The following is a 27,496-nucleotide window of genomic DNA, read 5'->3' on the forward strand; positions in this document are numbered from 1 at the left end:
AATTTCTAGAAAGTAATCACAATTTAGATAACAATCTACCACTACGGTTAATCTGCATATTATATGTATAATATAAGCACAATAACTCACTGGATCATAGAATCACATCACATTATGTGCAACACTTTGGCTCGACAAGTCATTGAAATGTGTAGAAATTAGCATATATACATGTAAACACATTTAAAAACACAGACTGCACCTCTTGGTTCTCTTTTCACAGATATAGCCGCCCTTGAACAAACCCTCCTTTTAAACTCTGCATCACTCTGAGTTGATTATGTTTCCGTCCTGTTTGATTGTAGGAATGACTTTTAGCCTCAGTAATGTCTTTCAACCATCTCATGTCTTTTGAAGAGTTGCTGTCCTCCACCTGCTTCCATCCTTGAACATCTGCCTCCCTGTGTGGAGTCAGTTATTCTCTCTCGTCTGAACTTGTTTGATGATCTGCCAATCATGAAAGTGGATTTCCATCATCCACAATATAAATCACTGCCCTCTAAAGATTTTATATGGTGGGAAAGAAAAACTTCAGATTTCTTTGAATCTGTGAAAAGTGAACGATCTGTTGCAATGACTGCTTAGCAGGTGTTGAGTTTAAACCGTGGTGGGTGTTTTTGACGTGAGAAGTGCCAGTCTGCATATTTAATAAGTGCATTAAAAGGTTCTTCAAAGGTATGAAAGAACATCTTTTTATGTGTAAGAAGTTGTCTACATTTTCTTGCGAACAGAAAGCAGTCAGGTATGAGAAATAAAGAGGCACATGGGGAAAGTATTATGAATTAAACAGCTTAATGAAAGTTGTTGGCGCTGCCAGCAGTATTTGTCTTACACACACAGTCTTTCCTCCCTTTGTTTCTTTGCTGGAACAACTGTTTGTGGTGTTTATACTGGTTGTATTCCCTGTAACTCATTTCTTAACTTAAGCACTCGGCACACACGTGTTTTTATGAACATAGTGTGACAGCCCCCGGGGTGGCAAGGGGGTTTCACGACAACACGGACCAATAAACACAACCAGTCGGTAGATAAATGGTGCAAGTGAGGTTTTTACTGAATATAGAGAGTGGATAGAGGTAGGATAGACACTCAACAATACACTGTCCGCTTTCCAGAGGGATGGTCGGTGTTCACTTCCACGGTTCGGTGCACAACGGGTATTCCTCATACGGTCCAGGGCGCGGGCAGGAGCAGGGTAGTCGTACAGGCAGGGGTCGGGAGCCGGGCGGGTAGTCAGACGTTCCAGGGTGATCAAGGGGTAAGGCAGTTGTCTCCAATGGGTTTGCTTTTTCTCCGTCTCCTTCCACTCCTACTCTCTCCTAGTTTCCTGTGTCCGGGGCCCTTTTATAGTCCCCTCCTCCTCCTCTGATAGGGTGTGGTCGCTCCCTCGTCTCTCCTCCTCAGGTGTTGCTTGTTGGGCTGATGGTGGTTTGGCGCTCTTTTCCACTCCCTGACATGGGGCTCCGCCTCCATGTCAGGCAATATCGTCCCTCTACCACTTCTCCTCTGAGGTTGCCCCTCCGGCTGCCACATACCCCCCCCCTTAAATCCGACCTGGGGGGAGGACTGCTCCAGGAACCTAGGGCGTCCCGTCTTGACAGGGCGTCCGCGTTTCCATGAGCGGCCCCGGATCTGTGGACAACAGAGAAAGCATACGGTTGAAGGGATAAAAACCAGCGGGTGACCCGGGCGTTATTGTCTTTTGAACGGGACATCCATACCAGGGGGGCGTGGTCCGTGACCAGGGTAAAGTGTCGTCCCAGCAGATAATATCTCAACTCCCCCAGAGCCCATTTGATGGCCAAACATTCCTTCTCGACCGTGGCGTATCTCGTTTCTCTCGGTAATAATTTTCTGCTTACGTATGTGATCGGGTGCTCCTCTCCATCCCTCAGCTGGGATAGGACGGCACCCACCCCGGTCTCGGAGGCATCCGTCTGTACCACCAACGGTTGCGTAAAGTCCGGGGTCACCAGCACTGGTTCAGAACAGAGTACTTCCTTCAGCTTCTCGAAGGCGTCCTCGGTCTCTGCCGTCCATACGATCCGATCTGGCAGCCGGTTTTTTGTTAGGTCCGTCAGGGGTGCTGCAAGAGCAGAGAACTGGGGAACAAACCGTCGATAGTAGCTAGCTAGCCCAATGAATGCTCGTACCTGTTTCTTTGTGCGGGGGCGGGGCCATTCCCGGATCGCCTCGACTTTCCCTACCTGGGGCTTGACGCAGCCGCGGCCGATGGTGTACCCCAGGTAGTCAGCTTCCCGGAGGCCGAGGCGACATTTCTTGGGGTTGGCTGTCAGCCCCGCCCCTCGCAGAGCTTTCAGGACGGCTTCCAGTCTTTGGAGGTGAGCCCCCCATTCCTCCCCGTGCACGACGATGTCGTCCAGATAGGCTGCCGCGTATTCTCGATGGGGACGTAGTACCTGGTCCATCAGTCTCTGGTACGTGGGGGGGGCTCCGTGGAGACCGAACGGCAGCCTCTTATAGTGGTACAGTCCCATGGGAGTAGTGAAGGCCGTTTTTTCCCTGTCTTCGGGGGCTACTGCCACTTGCCAGTAGCCTTTAGTCAAGTCGAGGGTGGTTATGTATCTGGCCCTCCCGATGCGCTCTATCATCTCGTCCACCCGGGGCATCGGGTAGGCATCGAATTTTGAGATGGCGTTGAGCTGCCTAAAGTCATTGCAGAACCTGACTGAGCCATCGGGTTTCGGAACCAACACTATAGGGCTGCACCACTCGCTCGTCGAGGGTTCGATGATGTCGGCCTCCAGCATACTCTGTACCTCCCTCTCTATCGCCCCCCGGCGGGCTTCGGGGATGCGGTACGGCCTTAGCTTCACCTTCTTCCCGGGCTCGGTGATTATCCGGTGTTGCACCAGTGTGGTGTATCCGGGGTCCGGGGAGAACACGTCCCGGAACCGATCCACCATTTCCCGGACGTCCTGCTTCTGCCGGGGGGTCAACTCTTCTCCCACGGGTACCTCGACTGGCTCCGTTTTTCCTGGGAGGGTAGAGAGAGAGAAACAGAGCATGGCATCCCTACGCACCCATTTCTTGAGCAGGTTCACATGATAAACCTTCGTCGGGTGCCTCCGACCTGGTTGCCGGACTCGGTAGTTTACCGGCCCCAATTTCTCCATCACTTCATACGGCCCCCTCCATCGGGCTAGAAACTTACATTCTGCCGTGGGTACCAGGACCAACACCCGATCCCCTGGGTTAAACACTCGGGGTTGGGTTCCCCGGTTGTACACGCGGGCTTGGGCCGCCTGTGCCTCGGCCATGTGTTCTCGGACGATGGGCCAGAGGGATGCCATCCTCACCCTCATCTCCTCGACGTGGTCCACCATGGTGCGGTAGGGGGAGGGTTGGTGTTCCCAGGCTTCTTTGGCCAGGTCGAGTAGCCCCCGGGGTCGTCGACCGTACAGGAGCTCGAAGGGCGAGAATCCGGTAGATGCCTGGGGCACCTCTCTGATGGAGAACATCAGGAAGGGTAGCAGTTGGTCCCAATTCTTCCCGTCCTGGTCCATGGTTTTTTTCAACATTTTTTTCAGTGTCTGGTTGAATCGTTCTACTAGTCCGTCCGTTTGGGGGTGATACACCGACGTCCTCAGTTGGGTCACCTTCAGCATGCCACACAGATCCTTCATGATCCTAGACATGAACGGGGTTCCTTGGTCGGTGAGAATCTCCTCCGGTATTCCGACCCTGGAAAACAACATCACCAGCTCCCTTGCAATGCCCTTGGTGGCCATAGAGCGTAGGGGAATGGCTTCGGGATACCGGGTGGCGTAATCCACTATCACCAGGATGTACCTGTGTCCCCGGTTGGTCTTGGGTAGTGGCCCCACTAGGTCCATCCCGATCCTGCTGAAGGGGACGGTGATGATCGGCAGGGGCACCAGCGGGTTTCTGTGATGGGGTTGTGGGGCCACTTGTTGACATTTGGGGCAGCTCCGGCAGTAATCCTCCACGGCCTTTTTTATTCCGGGCCAGTGGAACCTGGCCCTCACCCTTTCCAGGGTTTTCTCCACTCCTAGATGGGCACCTAGGATATGGGAGTGGGCTAACTGGAGGACAGAGGGTATGAAAGGACGGGGTACCAGTAACAACCTGAGGGGGGCCCCGTCCCTTATTACTACCTGGTAGAGGAGCCCGTTATAAATGGAGAAATGTGTGGGAGGGAGGTCTCTTACCCCGTCCAGTGGTCGTCCGTCTACGGCGGCCACCTGCCGAAGGGCGTGGGCTAGGTTGGGGTCCTCCAACTGGGCCGTCCCAAACCTCCCTGTGAGGGGCCCGGGTAAGATGGGCTCCTCCGGGTCCTGGGGAAACAGCCCGGCCAGCTCCTCTTCTTCGAGGGAGGGGGTATCTGCCTCCTCGGGGATGGGCGGCGCCTCTCCTTCGGGCTCACTGGGGCTGGAGGGTCCGTCGTTCTCGACGGCTGTGGCATATACGTCCTCGGGTTTGGGTTGGGTGGCCTCCACCAACGCCCGGGCCACGGCACTGGCGACTCCTTCCGATAGGGGATCGGTGGAGATCTCCTCCCCCAGCCCACAGATGGCTTTCTTCTTGTACTTTCGGTGAGGGGTCGTACCTGGTTTCACCACCAGGCTGCGCCACAGCTCCTGGAACACGGGCAGGTCTCGGCCGACCAGCACCTCTACGGGGAGTCCTTCCACTACTCCTGCAGTGCCGACGTATCTACCCCTCGTCGTGTATATCTCGAGGGCGGTGGTGGGGTATTCGCGGGTCTCCCCATGGATGCACGTGACCGCTCGGGTGCCGGTTAGGAGCGGGTACTGAGCAAACGTAGGTCTCACCAAGGTAATAGCGCTCCCGGAGTCCACCATCGCGGAGGCGTCGCGGCCGTTTACTTTGACCGGGGTGAGGGGCATGTGGTCCTCGTGAGTGGCCCAGCATCCGGTAATCAGTCCGCATGGGCGACTCCCCTCACTGGCCGTGGGCATGGGTGCGTCCTGGCGGTGAGGACATTCCCAGGCGATGTGCCCGATCTCGCCGCAGTGGTAGCACCTCCTCTCTTCCGGACCAAACGCCGGCCGACGTCGGGGAAAGCCTGGGGGAAAGGAGGGAGACACATAGGTAGTTTCCTCCGTTCTCATCTTTTCTTTGCGGGTGGACCCCTCCACTTTCGGGTTTCTTCCCCCACGCACTAACGCTTGTGCTGCGTGGTAACCCTCCATGATCTCTACCAGTTCCTCGAGGTTGCGGGGGTTTCTCTGGCCGGCCAATTTTTTTGCCTCATACGGGAGGGATCTAAGGAATTTGTCCATGACGACACGATCGGTGGGCGACACCTCGGTTGGCTCTGCGTGCAGCCAGGCCGTCGTAATCCTCTTGATCTCATGCATCTGGGCTCGCGGAGAAAGGGAGGTGTCATATGTCCATTCCTGAAATCGTTGTGCCTTTATTAACAGCGTGACCCCGCATCGCTGTAACGCTTCCGCTTTCAACACCCGGAAGTCAACTTTTCCAGCGCGCTCTAAGTCCTGATACGTTACTTGCGTTTCGTTGATCAAAAAGGGGGCTATCAACTCAGCCCAGTGCTCTTCTGGCCATTTTTCCCGGAGTGCCGTTGTCTGGAATATCTGAAAAAACACTTCAACATCGTCAGCTGCCGTCTGCTTGAGAAGGAAGCGCGCTGGGTTGGCTTTCTCCACGGTACGTTGCTCCTGTTGTGTCTGTAACATGCCCTTGATTTCGCTTTGCATCGCCTCCGCGCGTTCGGTTTGTACCTCCATATACTTCTCCATGTGTACTTGCTGTTGGTATTGTTGTTGCTGCTGTGCTTGGAGGATTTGCATTTGTACTTGCATGGCTTGTTCGTGGCGTTTTTGGGTTTCCTGGTTGCTAGCGATTAGCCCCGCTAGCAGCTCTTGAAATGGCACCGGGGTGGCCATGCTTACTGGGTCGGTCGGTCTATCGGTCAGTGTTGCCAGAACCGGACTGTGCCCACATTCTCCACCAAATTGTGACAGCCCCCGGGGTGGCAAGGGGGTTTCACGACAACACGGACCAATAAACACAACCAGTCGGTAGATAAATGGTGCAAGTGAGGTTTTTACTGAATATAGAGAGTGGATAGAGGTAGGATAGACACTCAACAATACACTGTCCGCTTTCCAGAGGGATGGTCGGTGTTCACTTCCACGGTTCGGTGCACAACGGGTATTCCTCATACGGTCCAGGGCGCGGGCAGGAGCAGGGTAGTCGTACAGGCAGGGGTCGGGAGCCGGGCGGGTAGTCAGACGTTCCAGGGTGATCAAGGGGTAAGGCAGTTGTCTCCAATGGGTTTGCTTTTTCTCCGTCTCCTTCCACTCCTACTCTCTCCTAGTTTCCTGTGTCCGGGGCCCTTTTATAGTCCCCTCCTCCTCCTCTGATAGGGTGTGGTCGCTCCCTCGTCTCTCCTCCTCAGGTGTTGCTTGTTGGGCTGATGGTGGTTTGGCGCTCTTTTCCACTCCCTGACATGGGGCTCCGCCTCCATGTCAGGCAATATCGTCCCTCTACCACTTCTCCTCTGAGGTTGCCCCTCCGGCTGCCACAATAGTTACACACATTCACACCCGGAGGGTGTCCAGTACGACCACAGTCTCATCTGCTGGCAACTGTGCATCTCCCACGGAGCGGTCGGGGTTTCACAGCAAATGGAAAGCAAAACATCCAGTAAAGATCCATTATTATCAACTCAGGAGTGACATTTTCTGTTGTCTCATCAGCATAATGTTTAGATTTTCATAATGCATTACGATGATGCGGAATATTTTTTGTTTGTTAATAAAAATAATCGATGTAGTCTTTTAAAAACCTTTTTAGGATCAAAAAGTCATTCACAGCATTATTTACAACATGCATATACAACATGCATATACAACATGCCTCCATCCAGTTATGAGCCAAAGGTTGTGGCCGGTGATTCAGAACAAAACGCATCACAAATAGATTATTCTTCTCCTCTGACTGCTTTCTATTTGTTTCACTGCAAATCCAAACCCCAAGAATGTCAGCAAAAAGATGAGGCTTATATACAACAGTAACCACAGAGCTAGGTGTTACATTGTGAGTACTGACTGAATTGTGTCCATGCATTTTGTACCATCAAGAATGTCTACTTATAAAAGCTGGCACTAAATCCCTGGTTAGATTGATCTTGTTCACCTTTTTTAGCCACACTAGAGGCGTGGCTGTAGGGATGGCAATGTTGTTTTTTTGGTCTCTTGGTCAGTGCACCACTTTGGTCCAGACTGAAATTAATGGATTGCCATGGAATTTGTTCAGATATTTATGTTCCCCTCAGGATGAATGTCTTTGGGGATCCCTTAGCTTTTCTTCTAGAGCAACCATGATGTCAAAAGACAACACATTGTATTTTTCAGTACTTGGTTTATGACCAAATACCTGCAAAATGAGCCTCAGCTCTTTCCTTTTTGCATTGTATTTAGTTTGGACAGCTGGTTGTGTTATAACAACATAAAACAAATTCCTTTGAGAAGGTAAGCATATTTTGTTTATTCAAAATACAAAAATGTTGCACCCTAAAAGTAAAGTAAAGTTAGCTGCTGAGATACCACTTTCATCTGCATCATTTTTCAGCTGAATTTACCTGCTGAACAAAACGTCCCATCATGTATGCTCCACAGCACAACCAATATAATTCAGCTAAGCAGTGTCGTCAACTACAGATCCATGCCAACAAAGTTTATGACCCTTTTGACCCGCTGCCGCCATTGAGTTAACATCAGGTTAACACTTAGAGGAGATTCAGCTGAAGGGTGTAAAATGTATCTTGAATGATACTGCGCTTTTAGACCTCTCATTCCCAGAGCTGCCATGTTGTTGACCCCAGCTATACAAGGCTATGAATCACATATGGAGTAGCATCCCAATAGATCATACTGCCTATCTCTTCAGAGTACATCCACTACACATTTGTTTTAAAAGTCTGATTAATGTTTCTTCACCCATGAGCTTATCTGCATCCCATGACGCAAAGTTAAGGGTTTTGCAATCACTGTAAGGTAAAAGGGAAGAAAGAAGAAGCAAAGAAAGCTGCTTACGACTGCTACAGTGTGACTTTTATTAATTTAATTAAAGCTGATTGGTATTCATACCACATTACACTGCAGCCATGTTAACAAAAACCTTTGACAAAACCCAGGCTCTCCACGCTTCCCTCCTTTCACAGCAACATACTAATGAATAAATCGTCCTTGAACAGCTATCGACTGTGATTAGATCCTTATACTTGTCCTTACACCCTCCTCACGGCAAAAATAGCCGATTTAATCTTAATTACATTTTAAAGTGCTGCAATTTGCACTCTCTTCAAGTTAAGAAAATAAAAATAATACTTTATTCATCGTCATTTAAAAGATGTCATAGGTTGATTGTAGGGGTGGAACAATACTCGTATTCGTATTGAACCGTTCGGTACGAGGCTCACGATTCGGTACGCATGACGAACCGAATACGTTTGAATTAAAAAACCTTTATTTAACCAGGTAGTCCCATTGAGATTAAAAATCTCTTTTGCAAGATGTAAGTAACAATACTACATAACATTAAGGAGCAGTTTTTGTTATTTATGCTTATGTGCTGCTAAGAAGACACCCCAGAAGATGGGTCACTCAGGTATAGTTCCATCATTGTTCAAAGTCAAAGAATAACTTCATGATGTTAGTTGTGATGAATAAATATATTTTAAAATCAAGTACATTTCTCTGGCATTTATAGTTTTCTACTGTACCGACACATACCGAACCGTGGCTCCACTGTATCGTACCGAACCGTGAATTTTGTGAACCGTTACACCCCTAGTTGATTGTCAAAAGTTCAAGCAGCCGGTAATGGCAAAAAGTTGTACTCTTTTTAAGATTGAAAGATGCAGGGAAAGACACCGCTTTAATGACTGCGTTTCACTAAGTCAAAAAAGAAGAAAAAAAAATGCAAATATTTGTCGTGAAACTAATGAAGCAAAGGACATAATCTAGTTAGTGAAGCATCCTCATGTTTAAATATTTTGTGGTGTGAAACATTTAGCTCTTGACCCGGGGCAAAAAGTTGGAACGACGGAAAGGAAGGGAAGAAGGGAAACATTTAAGAAGGCAATCGAGTTGAAAAGATGGAAATAAAGAAAGAAGGAAGAAAATAAATGAGGTGAAATGAGAAGAAAGGACTGAAAAGGAAAAGTGGAGTACTATGAGTAATGTACATGGCCTTGTGATATGATTTTCACTCACTGTCTCTCTGCCAGTAGATCATCTGTTTTTGTTATTTATGTGACAGGGTTTCTTCACAGTAGTGATTCTCAATGGGACGTCCAATTTCTCACTGTTGGGTCAACCACCTCTCCGACAATAGTAACATTACATTTTCATGGGGCTGAATCCCACTTGATGAAGACCCAAGAAATGTGGTCTCCCTCCATGAAACAAGTTTAATCAAGAAATGAAACGCCTAATTACAAGTGTCATGTTGGGATTCATTGAGAAACAGTCCACATGGGCCATGTTGGGTCCTCAACTTAGCTTAAGGCTACACTAATTAATAGTTTTTATATCAACAATGGATCAAATGAGGATGAATAATGACAAACCCACAGAAGCCATCTCTGCACTTCCCATGAACATTTTGTCATGTTCAGCTTCTTGTTTTGGTTTCATGGTCAAGTTAGCAGAGAACCAAGTTAGCGGAGAACCAAGTTAGCGGAGAACAAAGTTAGCGGAGAACCAAGTTAACGGAGAACAAAGATAACGGAGGTTGTAGTTAGCATTGGGTGTAATAAGCAACGCAAACCAAACTAGTTGAAAATTAGCGGGGAACAAAATTAGCAGAGAACAAAGTTAGCAGCGAACAAAATTAGCATTGAACAAAGTTAGCATTGAATAAAGTTAGCGTCAGACAAAGTTAATGTCGGACAAAGTTATCGAACTGCAAGTAAGCTAGTTGAGCACTTGAAGCCGGATATTTCCATCAGGATTTTGAGGAGAACAGAAATGAACTAAATGGAGATTTAGTTAATTCAACTAACATTAATCGCTTGGACAGAAACATGACTCCAAATAGATGCTAATGTTGCTACATGTCTGCTGTGTGTGTTACTTTCCTTTCATGTGGCTACTGTTTGATAAGACGTTTAACATTTCAACTCCATGAGTTGATACGCAAATGTTGTCCCTCTGACCCCTGAAAGAAGCAGAATAACTCAACAGCAAGCTAACAGACACACAACACTGACATGTTATCATTACCTTGTAAAGTGTTAGCACACACTTGCTTATGGAACATCCAGCAGACACGGAGCATCCATTTGTAGTCGTGTCTCTTGCTGTCAAAGAATGTATTAATGATATTACATAAAAACAATTCCACAGTTTGGGGAGTCGTGTCATGCTAGAGGTGCTCTCACTTTCAAAAAGTAAAGAATCATGATATCATTATATGCTTGTCATAGTTCTGTCTCTTAGACGATGCACGAACAGGTTCTTCTAGAGATATCTGAGAATAACTCAAACACACTGTCTGACACCCACGCAGGCCAAGCAATATCTCAAAGTGATGGGGACATTGGAGAAGGCTTTTTCATTATTAGGGAGGAGGCAGATGGTGTCCCATATTCTTCCTGATGTGAAATTGGGAAGGGTGAGTCATTTGACTGTATCATTCTCGGTGTAGGTTTGAGGGACATGCAGCGTGTAACACGGCCTTTGTGTGTTAGTTCCAGTGTGAACGTCTGCGTCTTACCTTACATAACAAGCAGCGGGACACATTAAGTCCCCAGCAGTCCTGCGGGATGTCTTCATGCTGCCTGTGCGCAAATTGTTTTCCTGTTTCCCCACTATGGACATAAATAACCATTCAGCATATGAACTCTTACACTTACTTTACCTATACTATGATACTGTGCATACATATATGCAACTCACCTAGACTGATCCCTGCTGTTAACCCCTTTATATTTTGATGATTCATACTGTTGACCTGATTTTTAAATGAGTCAGTGCTGCTCGGAGCCGTATGTTTAACACTGCAACAACGGTGCTTATAGCTGGGGGTGTTATAGTTTGTGTGTATTGAATGCCCTTAATGCAGGAGAGGTTAGATGTGATGAGAGCGACTCCTCTGCCTCTGGAGAGTGCCCCTCCTTTTTTTTCTTTTTTCTTTTTGACAGCATCACAGTTGTTTGTGTCACAACCGGAGACTCGTATGTCTGTGAGAGCAGGTTTGGCACAGCAGGTCAAAGCAACAAGCCACAGCAACCATCTGGCCCCATATTAGTCAAAATGTCAGGTGGGTTTGATTCTCTGCCCTCCACCTCCCTGAGGCTCTCCTTTGGCATGCCAGTCTCTCTGTCTATGCATGTCAGGTGGCAGCTTCAAGTACAACATCTGTGTTTTGTGTTTTCCGTACGAGTCGGCACTTTTTCTCTGAGTGACACATGCCGGCCAACTCCGATGGGGCAGCTCTAACCTTGCCTGTCATTTTTTTTGGAAGGTACTGTCTTATTATGATTAGAAACATCATCGTCATCTTTTTCTTCCTCTCACCGTCTCCCTTTATTTCTGTCTGTCAGTCTTTTGTTCTCACTGTCTGTCTGTGGTAGTCACTCGTTTCTCTTCTCTCTCTCTCTCTCTCTGACTCTGGATGCTGTCATGTTCGGGCGGCTGCTAACTGTACTCTGGTTTGTCACACCGTGGTCACGACACCAGACTGCATTCTGTATCTGTCTTGTTTACTCCCGGTGTCTCTGCTGAATACTTCGGGTTTTTAATTTTTGTGTGAGCTTGCAGCCTATTTTCTTGACTTGGCTAAAATATACCCAGACCTTAAATATAGAGATGTGATAAGCAGACAGCAGGGACATGATATGAAAAGATAGCATTGTTCACTCAGAAAATGTATCCTTTTTTAAATTCAAAGTGGAGATCCCAAGATGTCTTAAAATATAATATAGCAGTGTTGGCGTCCCATTGCCTTGGGCCCAACGGGACCCCTGAAAGAAAGATACGACATATTTTATCCATCTAATTTATGCGCACTCATTCATTTCAGCTCGGTGTGAGAGTCCTTATGAGTTTGGCGGTCATTTACGCGCGCGTTAGTTTTCATCCTCTCCTCTTCTCTGTGTTTCAACGTGTGTGTGTGTGTGTGTGTGTGTGTGTGTGTGTGTGTGTGTGTGTGTGTGAGAGAGAGAGAGAGAACAGAGAGACGGCATTCAAACACTGAGTCTAACCTGTTGCTCTCGCTATCAATATTCCTGTAATATTCCAGTGTAAAATGACCCTTCCTCTTAGGAAATTTGTCAACAATTAGACATAATAAATCACAAATTATCCGTTCAGTAAGAAATTGTGTTGAGTTTGCATGAATAGGCTTTTATACCCTGAATCAAATGCATTGGATTTTTTCCCGCTGGTTTGAGTCGTCTGTGTGATTTAATTCTGCACAGTACATCATCGTGTATGCTGAGATTTTGATTTCCAGTGTTATTTTAGCTTTGCTCTCTTGAGACTATTTGGCCTTTCCAAAGAACCATTCAAACCATTATAACCTTTAATTGTGAATGAAACCATTACATTCACTCTGTGTCAGTGTGTCGTATAAAGGGCAGAATTATTCTGATTTCATTATTCCTTTTGCTCATAATATATATTTTTTAAAAAGAACAGTACAATATATTCTTTCCCCGCATTTTCAATTCAGCTCTGAACCCCTCGACACAGCATCACAGAAATAAGGAAGAACACGAAGTGCTGTACTGCAGCTTCACTTTTTATTTCCACACGGACATCTCAGCCCAGATCCCTGCAATGAAACAAATTTACCGAACAGTTTATATTGGGAGTTCGGTCCTGCACTTATTTACTCACAACAAATTACTTGCTTCATTGTTTCAGCGCAGCAGAGTAGCATCTCATCACCGGCTGCTGTGTTGATGTTGCCCTGATCTGCGTCTGTCGACTACACCGAGGCGGAATAGTAATTGAATTGCCCGTCGTGAATTGCCCGGCCTTTTCGCTTTACTTGGGAGCTCCTCTGCGTCCGGACTGCCAGAAAGTCATTACGGCAAATTTGTCATTCTGGCCCCACGCCAGCTCTGTGACGCTCTTCCCTCCTCGCTCTTTGTGTTCCGTGCCAAGCTCTCATAAAGCAGGAAACATGCTGCAGCGAGTATGATTGAAGATGTTAGGTTATGAATTAGAAATACATAGCCTGGTGTGTGTTTCTGTTTGTGTGTGTTTGTGTGCATGGCTGACTGCAGTATGTAATCAAGCTTTGATGAGCCTCCTGTTTCCCAGGTGGCCGGAGAATGAAGGGGTCATCATCTTTTATTAAGAACACATGGCCGAGTGCATTTAGTCACAAATGTTCACACAGGCTCTAATGAACACAAGCTCTCTTTCTCCTGTTCTCTCTCATGTGTGTCTCTTATACCAGGTGACCGTTCCCCTAGTCACTGTTGCCATCCTGTCAAGCTTTTCCGCTCTTACATGACACATACGCAGTTTACAATAACCGTGGCACATTTCCCTCTTAAAGGTTGCTAGCAGATCCGTACTTTTCTTCCTTTCAGACAGTGAAGCTGTCACACAGATTTCAAATTCATAAGCTACAGTTAAATAAGAGCAAACTGAGCTGATGAGTCAAAACTCTCAGAATCCGGGACCGTCTTCCAAACAGTGTATACCAGAAATAGAATAGGAGTAATAAGGACATTTAACTGTTTTCTATGGTTTTCCATACAAAAGAAAACGACAATTGTTAGTTGTTATGGTCAGTACTAGCTAACTAGCCAGCTGTATTGAAGTTAGCTTGCTAGTTTGCTATACCCGCATGCTTTAATGCTACACTGGTTACAGAGAATGAACTGAACAAAGTTGTCACACATCTGGCGATAGCAATGTGCTTTCCTACACTGTGACAAGAGTGTGTGGATGAAGCAGTTGTCATGTTTGAGTCATGCTCTACTCTCTATGCTTTGTAACGCTACTAATCCACTGCATGTTTGTCGTCGTTACTGCAAAACCTCCGAGTCTGTGACTCCCCGTAAGTCGGTTTAGTCTGTAAGAAAGTAAGCCCGCTACAACGGTGGCAACGGCAAAAGTATCACTCCGCTGCGGTATCGCTCACTCTTACTGCAGCCTCGTGCACAACGCTTAAACATGGTTGACAGACCTGCAGTGGCTAGCTACAATTGCTGTTTGGGGGAGGTCAGCTCCTTTTTCTTCCTGACACATATGCTCATACGAACACACCCACAGACACACACATTCAACTCAATCTCCATGAAGTGAGATAAGGTGAAATCTTCCTCTGTCTCTCCTGTGGTCTGTCTGTCCCTGCACTGACTGACCGGGGCCAAATGATAGGATGAGAGGCCCCACCTCCGTCTATCTGCAGGAGACTGATAACTCCTGTCACACACACACAGACTCGCTGGCTGGTGACAAACATTCAAGCCGAGCGCTGGCTGGGCCTTAATCCAGCACCATGGCAACAGTCCAGGTATGTGCGCTTGTGTCTGTCCGATGACCGGGAGAAAGTTATAGGTTCATCACACACCCTCACGGAGGGAGCAGCGATGGATTTATCTAGTGATACCCAGATATGGCTAATTGGTTTTCAGAGAGAGAGAGAGAGAGAGAGAGAGAGAGAGAGAGAGAGAGAGAGAGAGAGAGAACACAGGTAAGTGATGACTTGAAAGCACAAGGTGCGCACAGAGAGATGGAAGAAGATTGTATCATAGCGTGAATAGAAGAGGCGAGGATCGAGAGACGTTGATGGTCAATGAAATCGGACACAGCAAATGTTTATTTCCTCAATTGGATCCTTTGTTTATGAGTTGTCCAATGCATTTTAAACAACTTGTCCCACCTCTTAATTTGTCACCATGCTTCACCTCGGTATTGATTTGAGTTTGGATGCAAAGGGTTTGAATTAGAGCCAGTTTTAAGATTGACAAAACGGTTTTACCTCAAAGTGAGAGAAATCTCAGAAAAGGCTGATCAATGGACCTTGAGGTGAGGTGTTTTGTCCAGTTTGTAACATGTTGTTCACCAAATGTATTATTTAAACTGCAGAATATCCCACTCAGTACATAGGTTGTTTGTGCTCACTTATAGATACAGTGTCGCCATATTGCTGCGCCATCTTGCTTTCACATTATTCTTCTCTTTAACAGAAAACACATTTTCCAGATGAGTTAGTTCAATGAATAAATCTGCATTATCTCAGTGTTATTAGTTTACGTTACACATATATAACTTCTCGTCCTCCAGGGTTCAGATAAGAAAAATCACAGCGATGCACTGCTTCAATCACTCACTCAATCATTGTTATTGATGCAGCACGGATTGTCTCCTGAAGCTTCGACTTCACAAACTTCACTTAAAATTCACTTAAACTTTTGAATAAAATACCACTTGCGGCGGCAGCGGGGGTTCCCCTGAGGGACAGCAACAACGGGAGGTCAACGAGGACATGATCAATGAATGTTGTAAACTGCTGAGTAAGAGTGCAAGCAGCTTCAGTCGTGGCTCCTAAACACAAGTGCTTAGCACTTTGCGAGAGAAGCTGTCACTTTTTCTAAATTGTGTCAAGCTAATCTTCTTTTGGGATCCCTTGTTGTATTTCAAAAAGCAGTGATGAAGTTGGATTTATGCCTCTATTTCTCTGCCAGCAACAGTTTTTTCTTCCAGACACTAAAACCAGAATTTACACTCGTGAAATGTCCGGAAAAAAAGCAACATTTTTTCATCACGTTCAGGTGTGTGTGAAGAAGGATTTCTGACACTCAGGGAACCCTTTTGAAAAAGCTTCAATTGCACATTGAGCCTTGGAGACGGCTGAGATATCGATATCATGAATATTTTAGAAGCGGGTTTTTTTAAGTCAGTTTTCTCTTCGGTCTTGATGAGATAGTTAATTGTAGATTTCACTGCAGTTCATTACCCGCTCCAGACGGCCCAAGTCTCATCACTGAAACTTCTGGAGTCACTGTTGACATCGTTCCCCGTTGAGGATAAGACTAAACAAACCTTTCTTTCAGCGGTGTCCTGCGAATGGATAATAATGTTCTTCTGTAACTGCTCAATGTGTAAATAGGCTGGTAAACTGAAGCACTTTCATCAACACAAGCGCTAACAACTTGTTGCACTGCCCTCAAGTGGCCAAAAATAGGTGAGAAAATTGTCCAGATTGTCGGTCGGGTGCATAAAATTAAAATGGCAAATTTATAAAGTCATACATTTTCGAGAAAAATAGTGGAGTGCAAAACTGTAATTTATTTTGTTTACCTACAATACGCTTATATGATTCATACAGTTGATTAACTAAATAATTATTAACCTGCAATCATTAACATGCTAATCATGTTTCTATAGTTGTTTGAGGGATGCACTTCATTTTTTGATCACATCTACTTTTTCCTTCACAATGATGCTGAATGCACTTATTGTAAGTCACTCTGCACAAAAGCATCTGCCAAAAGAGTGTCATTTAATTTAACGTGAAGCCCACAATGATTTCTATTCTGTATGAATGCCAACTACTGCACAATGCGCATGTTGTTTTGAGCCTATTGTCTGAACAAAAATATTTAATTTGAAGAGCATTCCTGCAGTGCGGGGGCGGCTTGCAAACCAAAACCTGTCATTGTGATGGGAGACGTTTAGGTAGCCATCGAGGGGCCTGAACACACTTAATTGAAGGTTGAGGTGCTGGATTCTTTCGTGATATGATCTCCTGGTAAGTGTGAGCTTGAAAAAAACATATTTTTGTGCCACACATACTTAGTAAACTCATGTGCGCAAGGCTGAGGCCGCACGCTCACATGAATGTGCACACTGCATTATGGGTCCAGCTTGATCAAAAACTGACAGAGCAGAAATGTCCTTGAAAGTTAAAAGACGCCCGTGAAATTGCAAAGCGTGGAGCCAAAAATCGCCGTGCGCTAAATTGGAGTACCCTTTCCGCATTTCACCCTGTCAACATGTAATTTGTTGATTTCTCAAATATTCACACATGATTGGTTCTAACTGTCCCCCGTGGGCCACTGTAGGCAAATTTGTGCAGAGCTTTCCAGTGCACAGAAAAACACAGAGACAGGTTTAAGGCAGGAAACAACAGCCTAAAGCAGGAGGGAAGAAATAACAGGAAAATGCAGCCGGCAGCAGTGGGAAAATGGAGTGTCCACAGAAAACATTGCATCAACAAAATAAAACAACAGATATTGAAAAAAAAAACCTCAACAATGGAGTGGTGGTAGATGGACTGGTTGGAACACAAAGGAAGACTGCGCCCTCCTCCTCTACATCGCTTCTTGCCGGTTTATATTGTGAGAAAGAAAAGTGTTGCATTTTTTGGATTGAAAATACAACACCGTACAAACTGAGTGTGAATCAATTTTCAGTTCAAATTGTTTCATAAAATGACACCCACAATTGGGCTGTTGAATAGTAAAATATTATGTGTAATGTAATGGCTTACCTCACATCCTGCAGGTGATATGAACTCACTTATGGCAGGAAGTGATGGGAGAAGATGTATAGAGCCATGAAGCCGAGATGCTGGGAGGTTTACACACACACACACACACACACACACACACACACACACGTCTTAATTAAATAATAAACAATGGTCACAATAATCCTCAATGAGTTAAGCACAAAAATAAGTTTTGGGTGTTGTAAATTGGCTCATCTGCAGGGAGCTACACACGAGAGAATCTCTTTCTGTCTCCTGCACGCCCTGACTCTTTGTTTCTGTCTTTGATTTCTCATTCTCTCAAACACACAAAACAGATGCAGACTATATTTACTAAATAACAATCCTTGTCTATATTGACTGTAGGTTGACCGTAGCTTGCAGCACAAAAAAAAGAACGCTCAATGCGCTTTTGAGATGCAACTTTTTGCCGGAACAGAAATTAGTTGTGGAAGGCGAGAACACTCAAAAGATAACAAAAGGATCACGGTAAACCTTTGTAACAGAGCTACCGACTTCTGAAGACGTATTTTGTGAAACGTTCTATTTGGAAAACAGAGTGCTGCTCCAAACTCCTCACTTTGTACACAATAAATGATGTATCAAATACAAGAAAATGACTAAACCGGCGTTACCTGCATGGTAAAGGGTTCCTCAAAGATTAAGCTGACCACATGGTTCCTAAATTCATCAGATCTGTAATACCCCCAAAAAAAGCAAGGTGGGAATTTAATAAAAACAAAATGGTTATATATGTTTATATGAAGTAGCTTTAAATCCCAACAGCAATCAATGGATGAATGTCCTGACAAAAATAAATCTGGTGTCTGTGGCTGCTGTGGGACTGTAATCGGCTCATCCAATCATTCCAGCCGGGCTGCCTGCCTGAGTGCATTCTGCCCGTGCACTCATTGCTTGTCAGCGAAGTCTTCCACAAGCTGCTAGCTTGACAGCTGTGCGTACCAACAGTAGCCATGTTTGTTGTTTTCGTTCATTATGTTGGAGGGAGGCCTGAAGAGACGGACTGCATTGCGTTGCTGACTCGGCTACTTTCTCACTCGGTTTGGTGACTTTCGGAGTTTGTGCTGTTTGCCACTTTCAATGGGAAAAAAAGATGGCAACACTGGGCTGCGTTTTTCTCTTGGATGATACTCACTTTTGAAGGTAATCATTTAAAACGTATGTGTCGACTACCAAATATCAAAACGTCATTTACATAACGTTTCGACACTTTTAAAGCAATTTGAAAGAATGGGCTCAGGAGGACGACAGACATTTAATCAGATAAAATCATATTTTCTTTTTTGTTTATTTGCAGGACCTATCTTGCGTTAGTTCCCAAGAACGTCTGACTATTACTTGTGTAAAATACTATTTTATTCTGTTGATTTATTTCCCTTTTTGTCCGGATGTATCAGCTGCTGCTCTTAGTTTCTTGGATGACATTGGCCATATTTTGCTCATATGATGTCGTCCCAAACTGAACAGACTGTTGTTCAAAAACACACAGAGGACTATTTTAGCTGATAGTTGGAACCCAAGTGGATTCGTGACAATAGATATTCACGGTCGGTCCGAACAGATAATGCACCAGTGTGGAAGCTATGTACTTCAAAATAAGAAAAGGTATCAGGCAGCAGATGCGTTAATCATCTTAGAAAATCGCTGTGCTGTCTAAAGTGGGTGGTTTTCCCTCATGGCCAAGGAATACGTGACTGCAGAAAATGTGTAACAGCAGTTAATTGTTCGGCTGCATACTGTACATACTGAGACATTCATCAAACGGGGTCTTATTTATGATATGAGGACTAAAGCTTTGTGCTGGTACCCAGTAACATCTCCATAAACATGTAATCTTGTCATGTGGGGCCCCTCATGACGATTTAGAGATTTTGCATAAGGACTTAACCAAACTACACGAGACAGATTTGCATGAAAATCTTTATGACAGTCATGATGACTCAAAAAGCTCATGTTTCATTGTAAATACAGCAGATTTCTTTCTAGCTACTACTAATGTAACTGTTTATCAGGAAAAGTAACTTGCATATCATACAACAAATTAATGAATTTGATTTTCCCAAGTTTTGCTTTCAAAACACCATAAAAACATACCATACAAGATGCAAAATAAATCCTAAAATAAAGAGAAACTTCAATAACTTTCACAATCAGATTTTCAGACCTGTCTGCACTTACATGCAGTTACTTTATCAACTACGGGATGATAAAATAGTTCTGTTACTTTTGCTAATTAATCTTCTAATTTCTAAACCTGCTGAACATAATGTGTCAAATGTAGTTCCTGTGCAGACTTTATTTCATCAAATATCCTGAATAAACCGGATTAAAACATTGCAGTCTGTGGCTTTACATATTCACTTGGATTTTCTGTCCTGTACTATAGCAGGTATTATCCTGCTTTAATTGATAAATCATTTGGTAAATGTGAAGAAAATAGTGAGAAATGCTGGCAGCAATTTTCCCAGAACACAAGGTGACATATTCAGACAGCTTCTTCTGTCCGACGAACCAAAATATTCAATTACAATCGCATAAGACAGGGGAAAATAATAAGCATTTGAGGAACTGGAGCTAATGTGATTCATTCATCAACACAATAATTGGTGATTCATTTTGGCTACAATGCATGTAAAGATTTTTACTTGCACTTGCAAGGATACTTGAGGCCATTTGTGCTAGATAAAATGCACTAGCTGTACAGTAAGTGAATAAAAGGTTTCCTGAGGGGAAATCGTCTTGATGACTCAAGTCTGTTAATGCATGTACAAGGTACTGACAGTACAAAGGGTTTTACATTCATATCTCCCTCCTGGACAGCTCAACTCTGTCTCTCTCTCTAGCCGCTTCCTGGAGCTTCCTTGCTGTACTTGTCATAAAAAGAAGAATACATTCATAGAGTATTCGAAGAGAATGGACTGTCGACGTGCATCCGAAATGCGTCTGCCAAAGAGTGTCAGGTTGCACAGTAAGCTTCACTTCTTGCTCGCTGACCTCCCTGCAGCTTGACTCGGATTTCACAAAGCCAAGCTGTTGCACAAGGGGCTCTGCAGAAAGAGAAGTCAAAATTGCTGATACATTATTGAGTTCATAGCCGTCACGTGTGTTGACCTCGGCTGTCTTACGCTGCTGTGCTGCTTTGGCAAGGATGCATTCATCTCAACCGAAGTGTTGAACCTGGTCCATTCACTGCAGCAGCATCCGGATCTCTTGGGGTCGATACAAACATCGGTTCAGACTGCCTGTAGAGATGAATACAGCACAAATGCACTGCAGATGCTAAACACTGATGTTCAATCATGCTCTGAAACTGAAGGGGCACCTTAGAAGGTGATGACGTGTTTGGCTGTGTTGTAATTCTGGCCATTCTGACGACAGGGAAAGTTTTGATTTTCAGACTCTGTTATAGAGATTTATCACTAATTTCATATTCAGCATGAAGGGTTAAACTTCAGCCAGCCAGAATCTCACGAGAAGAGTTTAGTGCTTCAGGCAACTGAACTGTTCTTGGGTCAACAAACACATCAGTTCATGTTGGATTTATAGTGAAAACCAGCTTTGATGTGGGCCCGAACACATTTGGCTTGGTCTGACTCATATTGTCTTTTGTTTATGGTAGAAGTGCCTGTAGCGGTGCAGCTTCCGGTTGATGTTTCTATACAGTGTAATAAACACAGCATGTATTATATATGTTGGCAGTACTTCTCCCTCTCCTCTTTAGTGCCCCATCAATGTCTCCTTCTTAACTCTGGTATTAGTCTACATTTAACCTTACAACGTCGCAGTTTGAAAGTACAAGTTGTACGTTACAGAAACATTAATTGAACATGGTATTGATATCGCACATGCTGAATTTGTGGTTCAGGAGACACGTTCCAATCTGTTCAACTCTTTTTTTTAACACGGAGCCTTTCAAGCAGAGGACAAATGCTGGTGAAGCTCCATCATCTGCCCTCCTCGTCTATCTGTAAACAATGACACAATGGTCTCTCTTGTGGTTTGTTCTCGCAGTTGGGTGAGGAAACCTTCAACCGTGCCAAGCTGTTGAATGTTGGCTACACGGAGACTTTGAAGGACGCAGAGTACGACTGCTTCATCTTTAGCGACGTGGACCTGATCCCGATGGACGACCGCAACCTCTACCACTGCTACGACCAGCCGAGGCACTTCGCCATCGCCATGGACAAGTTTGGCTTCAGGTGAGGCGATGGTTTTCAACTTGGCGTGTGATTTTAGAGCTGGTGAGGGAGCATGGTACCCAACTTCTGAGCACAACTTTCTACCTGCATTTACCTTAAGAGGTCTTGATAATTAGGAACACTTCAGTTCAGCCCATTTAAATGTAAAGCATTTGCCAAAGTCTAATTTCAAAGTTTATTCGAGCGCATCTCAGTTCATTAGTGATCCCACTTAAAGGGACAGTTCACCCCAAAATCAAAAATACATATTTTTCCATCAAACATGTAGTGCTGTTTATCAATCTAGGTTGTTTTGGTGTGAGCTGCCTCGTGTTGGAGATATCAGCAGATGTCTGCTTTTGACCAGGGAGTCATGTGAACCGTGGATTAATTACACAGTTCAACCGTCAGTGTGAAAAAACGGCTTCATTTAGTTACACTGTGGTGCTTTCAAGCTCCATTCAGTAAAAATGTGTCTTTGGACGAAAGTAAATTATAACGTTATCATGATATGTTCATATGTAAAAATGAAGCTTTGGTGGGAAACTTGACTAAATTCAGTTTTTTGAAGGAGACGTTTCTAAACAGCTTATAATAAATAATAAAACTACTGATGCAAAGATTTTTTATGAACAAAAACTCAATGGTTTATTCCCGAGTTATTTTAATTGTGTGTTTGTATGCAAATCATCACCATAGATGACTTAAACAAAGTAAAAGTAAATAGTTTATTTATATATTTTACTTCATTGACTAAAGACCTATTAGAAATGGACTGAAGTGAGATGAGTGAAAACTTCATCTTTTTTGATAAAACAGATGTTGACAAACTGCATCATTTGCAGTTAAAAATAGGTAATATATTTCAAAATGTTTAAAATCGTAATAATATGGTATTGTGACTTTGTTTTCGTGATAATATCGCATTGAGGGGCCTCTGGTGATTCCCACCCCGACAGAGAAGACGGACATCTCTACGGCCGATACCTCTAAAACTAGTCCACTCAGACTAAAACAATCTAGATTCATAAATAGCACTCGAGGTAAGAGGAAAAATATGTATTATTGATTTTGGGGTGGGCTGTCCCTTCAATGGTAGGATAAATAAAGTCACACTTGCACACACTCACACACACATACATTGAGAACAGCTTATAGACCTAAACAGGGAATTGTACCCAGAAGGTTTTTGGTTTTTGCAGATGGGTTCTGCACCTGCCTGTCTGATGAAATAGCATTTCACACTTGTTATGTTAAACAAATAAATATGTGAAGAATTTCAATCTGCAATTGGCTGCCGAACAAAGCAATAGAGATGGCCTACAGTCTGTGTTCTGACAGACAAACTAAGCAGTATTTAATTTGACTAAATCTCATTATACTATGAAATCCTTGTCTGAAGCCTAAATTATCATGAAAATGCACCACAGTTCACTGCTGCCAATTCTTATTCGGTCATACTTCTGTAGTCCTAACAAGAGCACATGATACAAAGCGAAACTAACAAGTGTAGTCTACAGCTGGTGCAGAGACACTTACTAACTATGACGACTGTGTCTACTTGCTGTATAAGATGAGCTCTCTTGTATTATTTATGTAAACATATCAAAAATTATAATTTAGGTGATTCTTCAAGCTAAAATGTCAAGCTAGATGTGTTGCTTTGACTTGTGATAGCAAACTGAATATCTTGCTTTGATGTGCTGGTCATCATCTTAAACTGCTGTCAGCATTTTCACCCTTTTATGACCCTGTATATGCCAAACATGAATAATCAGCAGATTATTAATAGAAAATGAAACACAATCATTAGTTGCACACACAAAGTAAAAATAGTAAATATACGCGTACTGTAGTCACTGATGAAAAAGCAGCAGATGAAACTTTTTGCATGTTAATATGTAGAAAGTCAAAAGTTCACTTTGTGCCGTCATCCCTGTTTCGGTGCTTTTATTTTGAAACTTCTTCATCACAAACAAGTCTCTAAGGATTGCACAGAGACAGAAAAACAAAACAGCCACCGAAGAAACCGGAATAGAAACAAGTAAGCACCAGTTGGAGATGTGCACCCCACCCCACGGACGGTCAAATGTGCAATGGATGGCAGTTTACAGCAAAGGAATAACCATAAAAAAGGGATCTACAATATATAGTGTTAAGTTAGTAGGAAATGATATGGTGAGTGAAAGTGCCATTTCTCGAGTGTGTTAACAAAATGCAGTGTTGACAAACAGTTTCCCTGCATCCTCACAGCCAGCACTGAATAGTATAGCCTCCTGCTTTAGTTGTGTCATTTTGCATAATGACACCACACCTGCACTCAATTATCTAAAAGCACCACAAGCATTGATTAACGCTCTTAACATGGCCGACGAATGTGACCTCTCCAATCCACAAACTGTCATTCCACAAGAGTTATCCGACTGAAAAGCCCCAGGAGCCTCAGCAGTTCCCTGATATACTGCTCAATAAGCTAATGCTATCTGGCAAACAATACAACACCAGGTGGTAATTAACATTTCCAATTAGCAATGAATCAGTAAACACTTTGGTTTGGTTTCTAATGAGGTTTCTTGTTTTGGTCACGAGAACAATGAAGAAAAAAGTGGATAAAAGTAAAGCCTGGTGTTTTGAGTGAGCGGAAGGTCACAGGATTGATTGAAGATCTTTGTTGATGCAGAAATCAGATAACTGTAGAAAATTGGTTGCCGAAGTCAAAAATGGTCTGAGCATTCCAACAGTTTTTTGTCTGCCAGTTTTAGCATCGAGGAAGCTTCCAAATTAAAGGACGAAAAGTCAGCAAGCAATAAACAAACGACGATCAAACCACATTTGTTTGAGCTCAGCGCCATGGAGCTGATTTGGGCCGAGGAGTAAATGTTTTATTTCAGCATTTCAGGAAGAGACAACCTTAGCTGCTCCCAAATGTAAAATCACACGACATGTTTTTTGACAAATGGTGAAAACATTGTCACTGAAAGTCGGGTCACTTTAAGTGCTTTTCTATCGTAGCACCTCACAACACCTGACAGCTCTCTGAGCAGGAAGGGCCACCTTCAAGTCCACTTCACAGCGCCGCTCTTTCAAAAACATGTCACAAAGTACACTCTCTCTAAGGACCTTAATGCAGTGCATGGAATGATATTACCATTATATTGCAGGATTTTGTGGATGTTTGAGTACAGTGCTTGTTACTCGGGTGAGCACAGTGCGAGTGTGCTGCAGCTCATATGCACAGAGAGCACGTTTATGCCTTCTGCTGGCAGCGTCAGCACACTGTTCAGTGACTAACATGGATCGACGTGCACTGTCAATTTTAAGAAGATGAATGACAGGCATGAAATGTGAAATAATCAAATTAGTCAAAGTTAACAATGCACCAGTTAAAGAGGAGATGTGCAATTATTTATAGTGCTGGCAACATCAACAAACTAGTTTTGACTCTGGGGACAGAAAGGAGTCATGTCCCAGAAGAACTCAGAGGTCTGGATGGTTCATAATGTCGCAGATGATCATTATGTCCATAAACCATTCAGGGTTTCATAAACCAGCAGAAGTATTTTGAAATCAATTCGTTGACCGACAGGAAGCCGGTATAAAGACCTCAGAACTGGAGTGATGTGATCCAATGTCTTGGTCTTGGTGAGGACTCGAGCAGCAGAGCTCTGAATCAGCTGCAGCTGTCCAAACCAGTTGTCAAACACAGGCGGTTGGTCAGTCGGTTTGAGAGTTAGCATTTGATGATGAATATCTCACTTCTCTGAGGAAATAATCAGACAGATACGGAGTTTATGGAGCCCCCACTGTTGAAGATTTCATATAAGAGCTTTGTTTATCCTCCTTCTAGCGAGATGTCATCAACAAATGAGTGACGTTCTCAAGAAAAACATGCAGTTAATCAAACTTCCAATCACTCTTTCTCCCCTGTTCTTCTCCTAAGCACACACACACACACACACACACACACACACACACACGCACACACTCGCACACCTACACACACACGTACTGCTCACCATATTGTTGATGGGAGAATTTGTGCAGAAACAGACGGTCTCATTACTTTCCTCTTGTCATCTTTCAACAGGGAGCTGTCGTCTTTTTGACAGCACATACTGTCCAGAATATACACACATCTACACACACACACACACACACACACACATGTATCCGCCTCTGGTTAGACTCCAGGCGCCTGTCATGACATTCGCAGCTGACGTCCGTCCCACTCCACTGGTCTCAAGACTTTTGAGGAAAAAATAAAACGCCTCTCCGCCTTCTTTTGTCCACCGTGTACACACACACACACACACACACACACATACAATATACGTATTATATATACCCTCCTCCATCATTTCATTGTCTTGTTCTTTCGGACCCTCTGTTATATATTCTTAATATTTATCTTGTAGTTATTCTCTTCATCTCCTGATCTTTTCCTCATTCTTTCTCTTCTTTACTCTCTTTCATGTGTTATCCAACATTTTCATTGTAAATGGCCAATGCTGACGATTGGAAACTTCTAGTATTCACTCGTAGCATCTCCTTTGGCTGCTTATTAGCGGCAGAGGCCACGCACAAATACCACGGCCCCTGTTTACACCCGGTCATTTCATGTGTCTTGAGGGGATTATATATGGATGTAGATTATCTAGAACAAGATACATTAAATTATCTGCTTGCCTAAAACACTTCAAAATGTTCTTCAAATGTAAATTATGCCATCTGTATACATGCCACATATTTTTTTTAAAAACCTGTGATGCTGCTGATGATTCACTAACAATTTCAGATGAACAAGCACTGAGAACATTCACAGGGACATCTCCCACTAACTTTAGGAAATTGAAAAGAAGGATCATTTTTATTATAATGAAGCATAATCTGAGTGGGTAGCCATGTTAATTCGATGTCATGGGGCTTTTGCCTTACTGTATTAAAACATATAAAGGGACTTTTGTTTTTACAACAACATGGATAGGCAACCCAAACTTCCTTCCTAGTTACATGTGTGTTAACTGTATGTTGCTCCATCTTTCATTATGAATACCTGCCTGTACATGCTGTAAACAAATGGTTTAAATGATGGTAGCCCACGTTTCAGCATGCAGCCACATAGCAGAGAGTTGATGCTGCCAAATCTTCCTGCTGTCAGAAGGATCTTGTTTGTTCAGGCAATTCTAATTCATTTTGTAGTAATATATTCATTCACTGGTTCCCTTATAACTTCTCGCCCCCTCTGTCCTTTCTCCTTCCCTCATCTATCCCATCTCCTCCTTTTCCTTGCTCCTGCAGGCTGCCATACGCAGGCTACTTTGGAGGAGTTTCAGGCCTCAGTAAAAAACAGTTTCTGAAGATCAACGGCTTCCCCAACGAGTACTGGGGCTGGGGAGGGGAGGACGACGACATCTACAACAGGTAAACGTGGAAGCACGTACTGTAGCATGAGCTGCTGGTTTTGCCCATGATTTCTAGACCAATAACTTATTTTTAATTCGCTTTTTTTAACCTTAAAGACCCACATAGACCTGCTTTTGTCTTTTTTAGAAGAGACGGGATCTTTAGGGAAAGATAGCAGGTCAACATTAAATGCTGCATAGAAGTGGTATACATCATCTGAGAGCTGGGAACCTGAAGAATAATTAGTTTGTCAAGTTGTTCTCGTCATTGATTATAAAATAAATTGTAAAGGGGCTAAGAGCATTACGATGGAAGTATATATGGCAATTCCAATGGTCACTAATGCAGTATTCTTTTAGGTTAATAACATTTATTACAACATATGATGCTGGAAT

The 27,496-nt window shown here is 44.0% G+C and overlaps 1 protein-coding gene across 1 annotated transcript in view; it reads left to right on the forward strand.

Moving 5' to 3' along the window:
* b4galt2 (UDP-Gal:betaGlcNAc beta 1,4- galactosyltransferase, polypeptide 2) overlaps positions 1 to 27,496 on the forward strand; it is a gene marked incomplete at both ends in the record, with an annotated part of 107,286 nt that overhangs the window by 60,443 nt on the left and 19,347 nt on the right. Inside the window, 2 exons of the mRNA XM_079285005.1 lie at positions 21,532 to 21,719; positions 26,997 to 27,119. Coding sequence (XP_079141131.1) covers positions 21,532 to 21,719; positions 26,997 to 27,119 — 311 coding nt within the window. The remainder of the gene's footprint in view (positions 1 to 21,531; positions 21,720 to 26,996; positions 27,120 to 27,496) is intronic.

This window comes from Melanostigma gelatinosum (genome assembly GCF_949748355.1).
Source record: "Melanostigma gelatinosum genome assembly, chromosome: 15".
In the NCBI taxonomy this organism is placed as follows: domain Eukaryota; kingdom Metazoa; phylum Chordata; class Actinopteri; order Perciformes; family Zoarcidae; genus Melanostigma; species Melanostigma gelatinosum.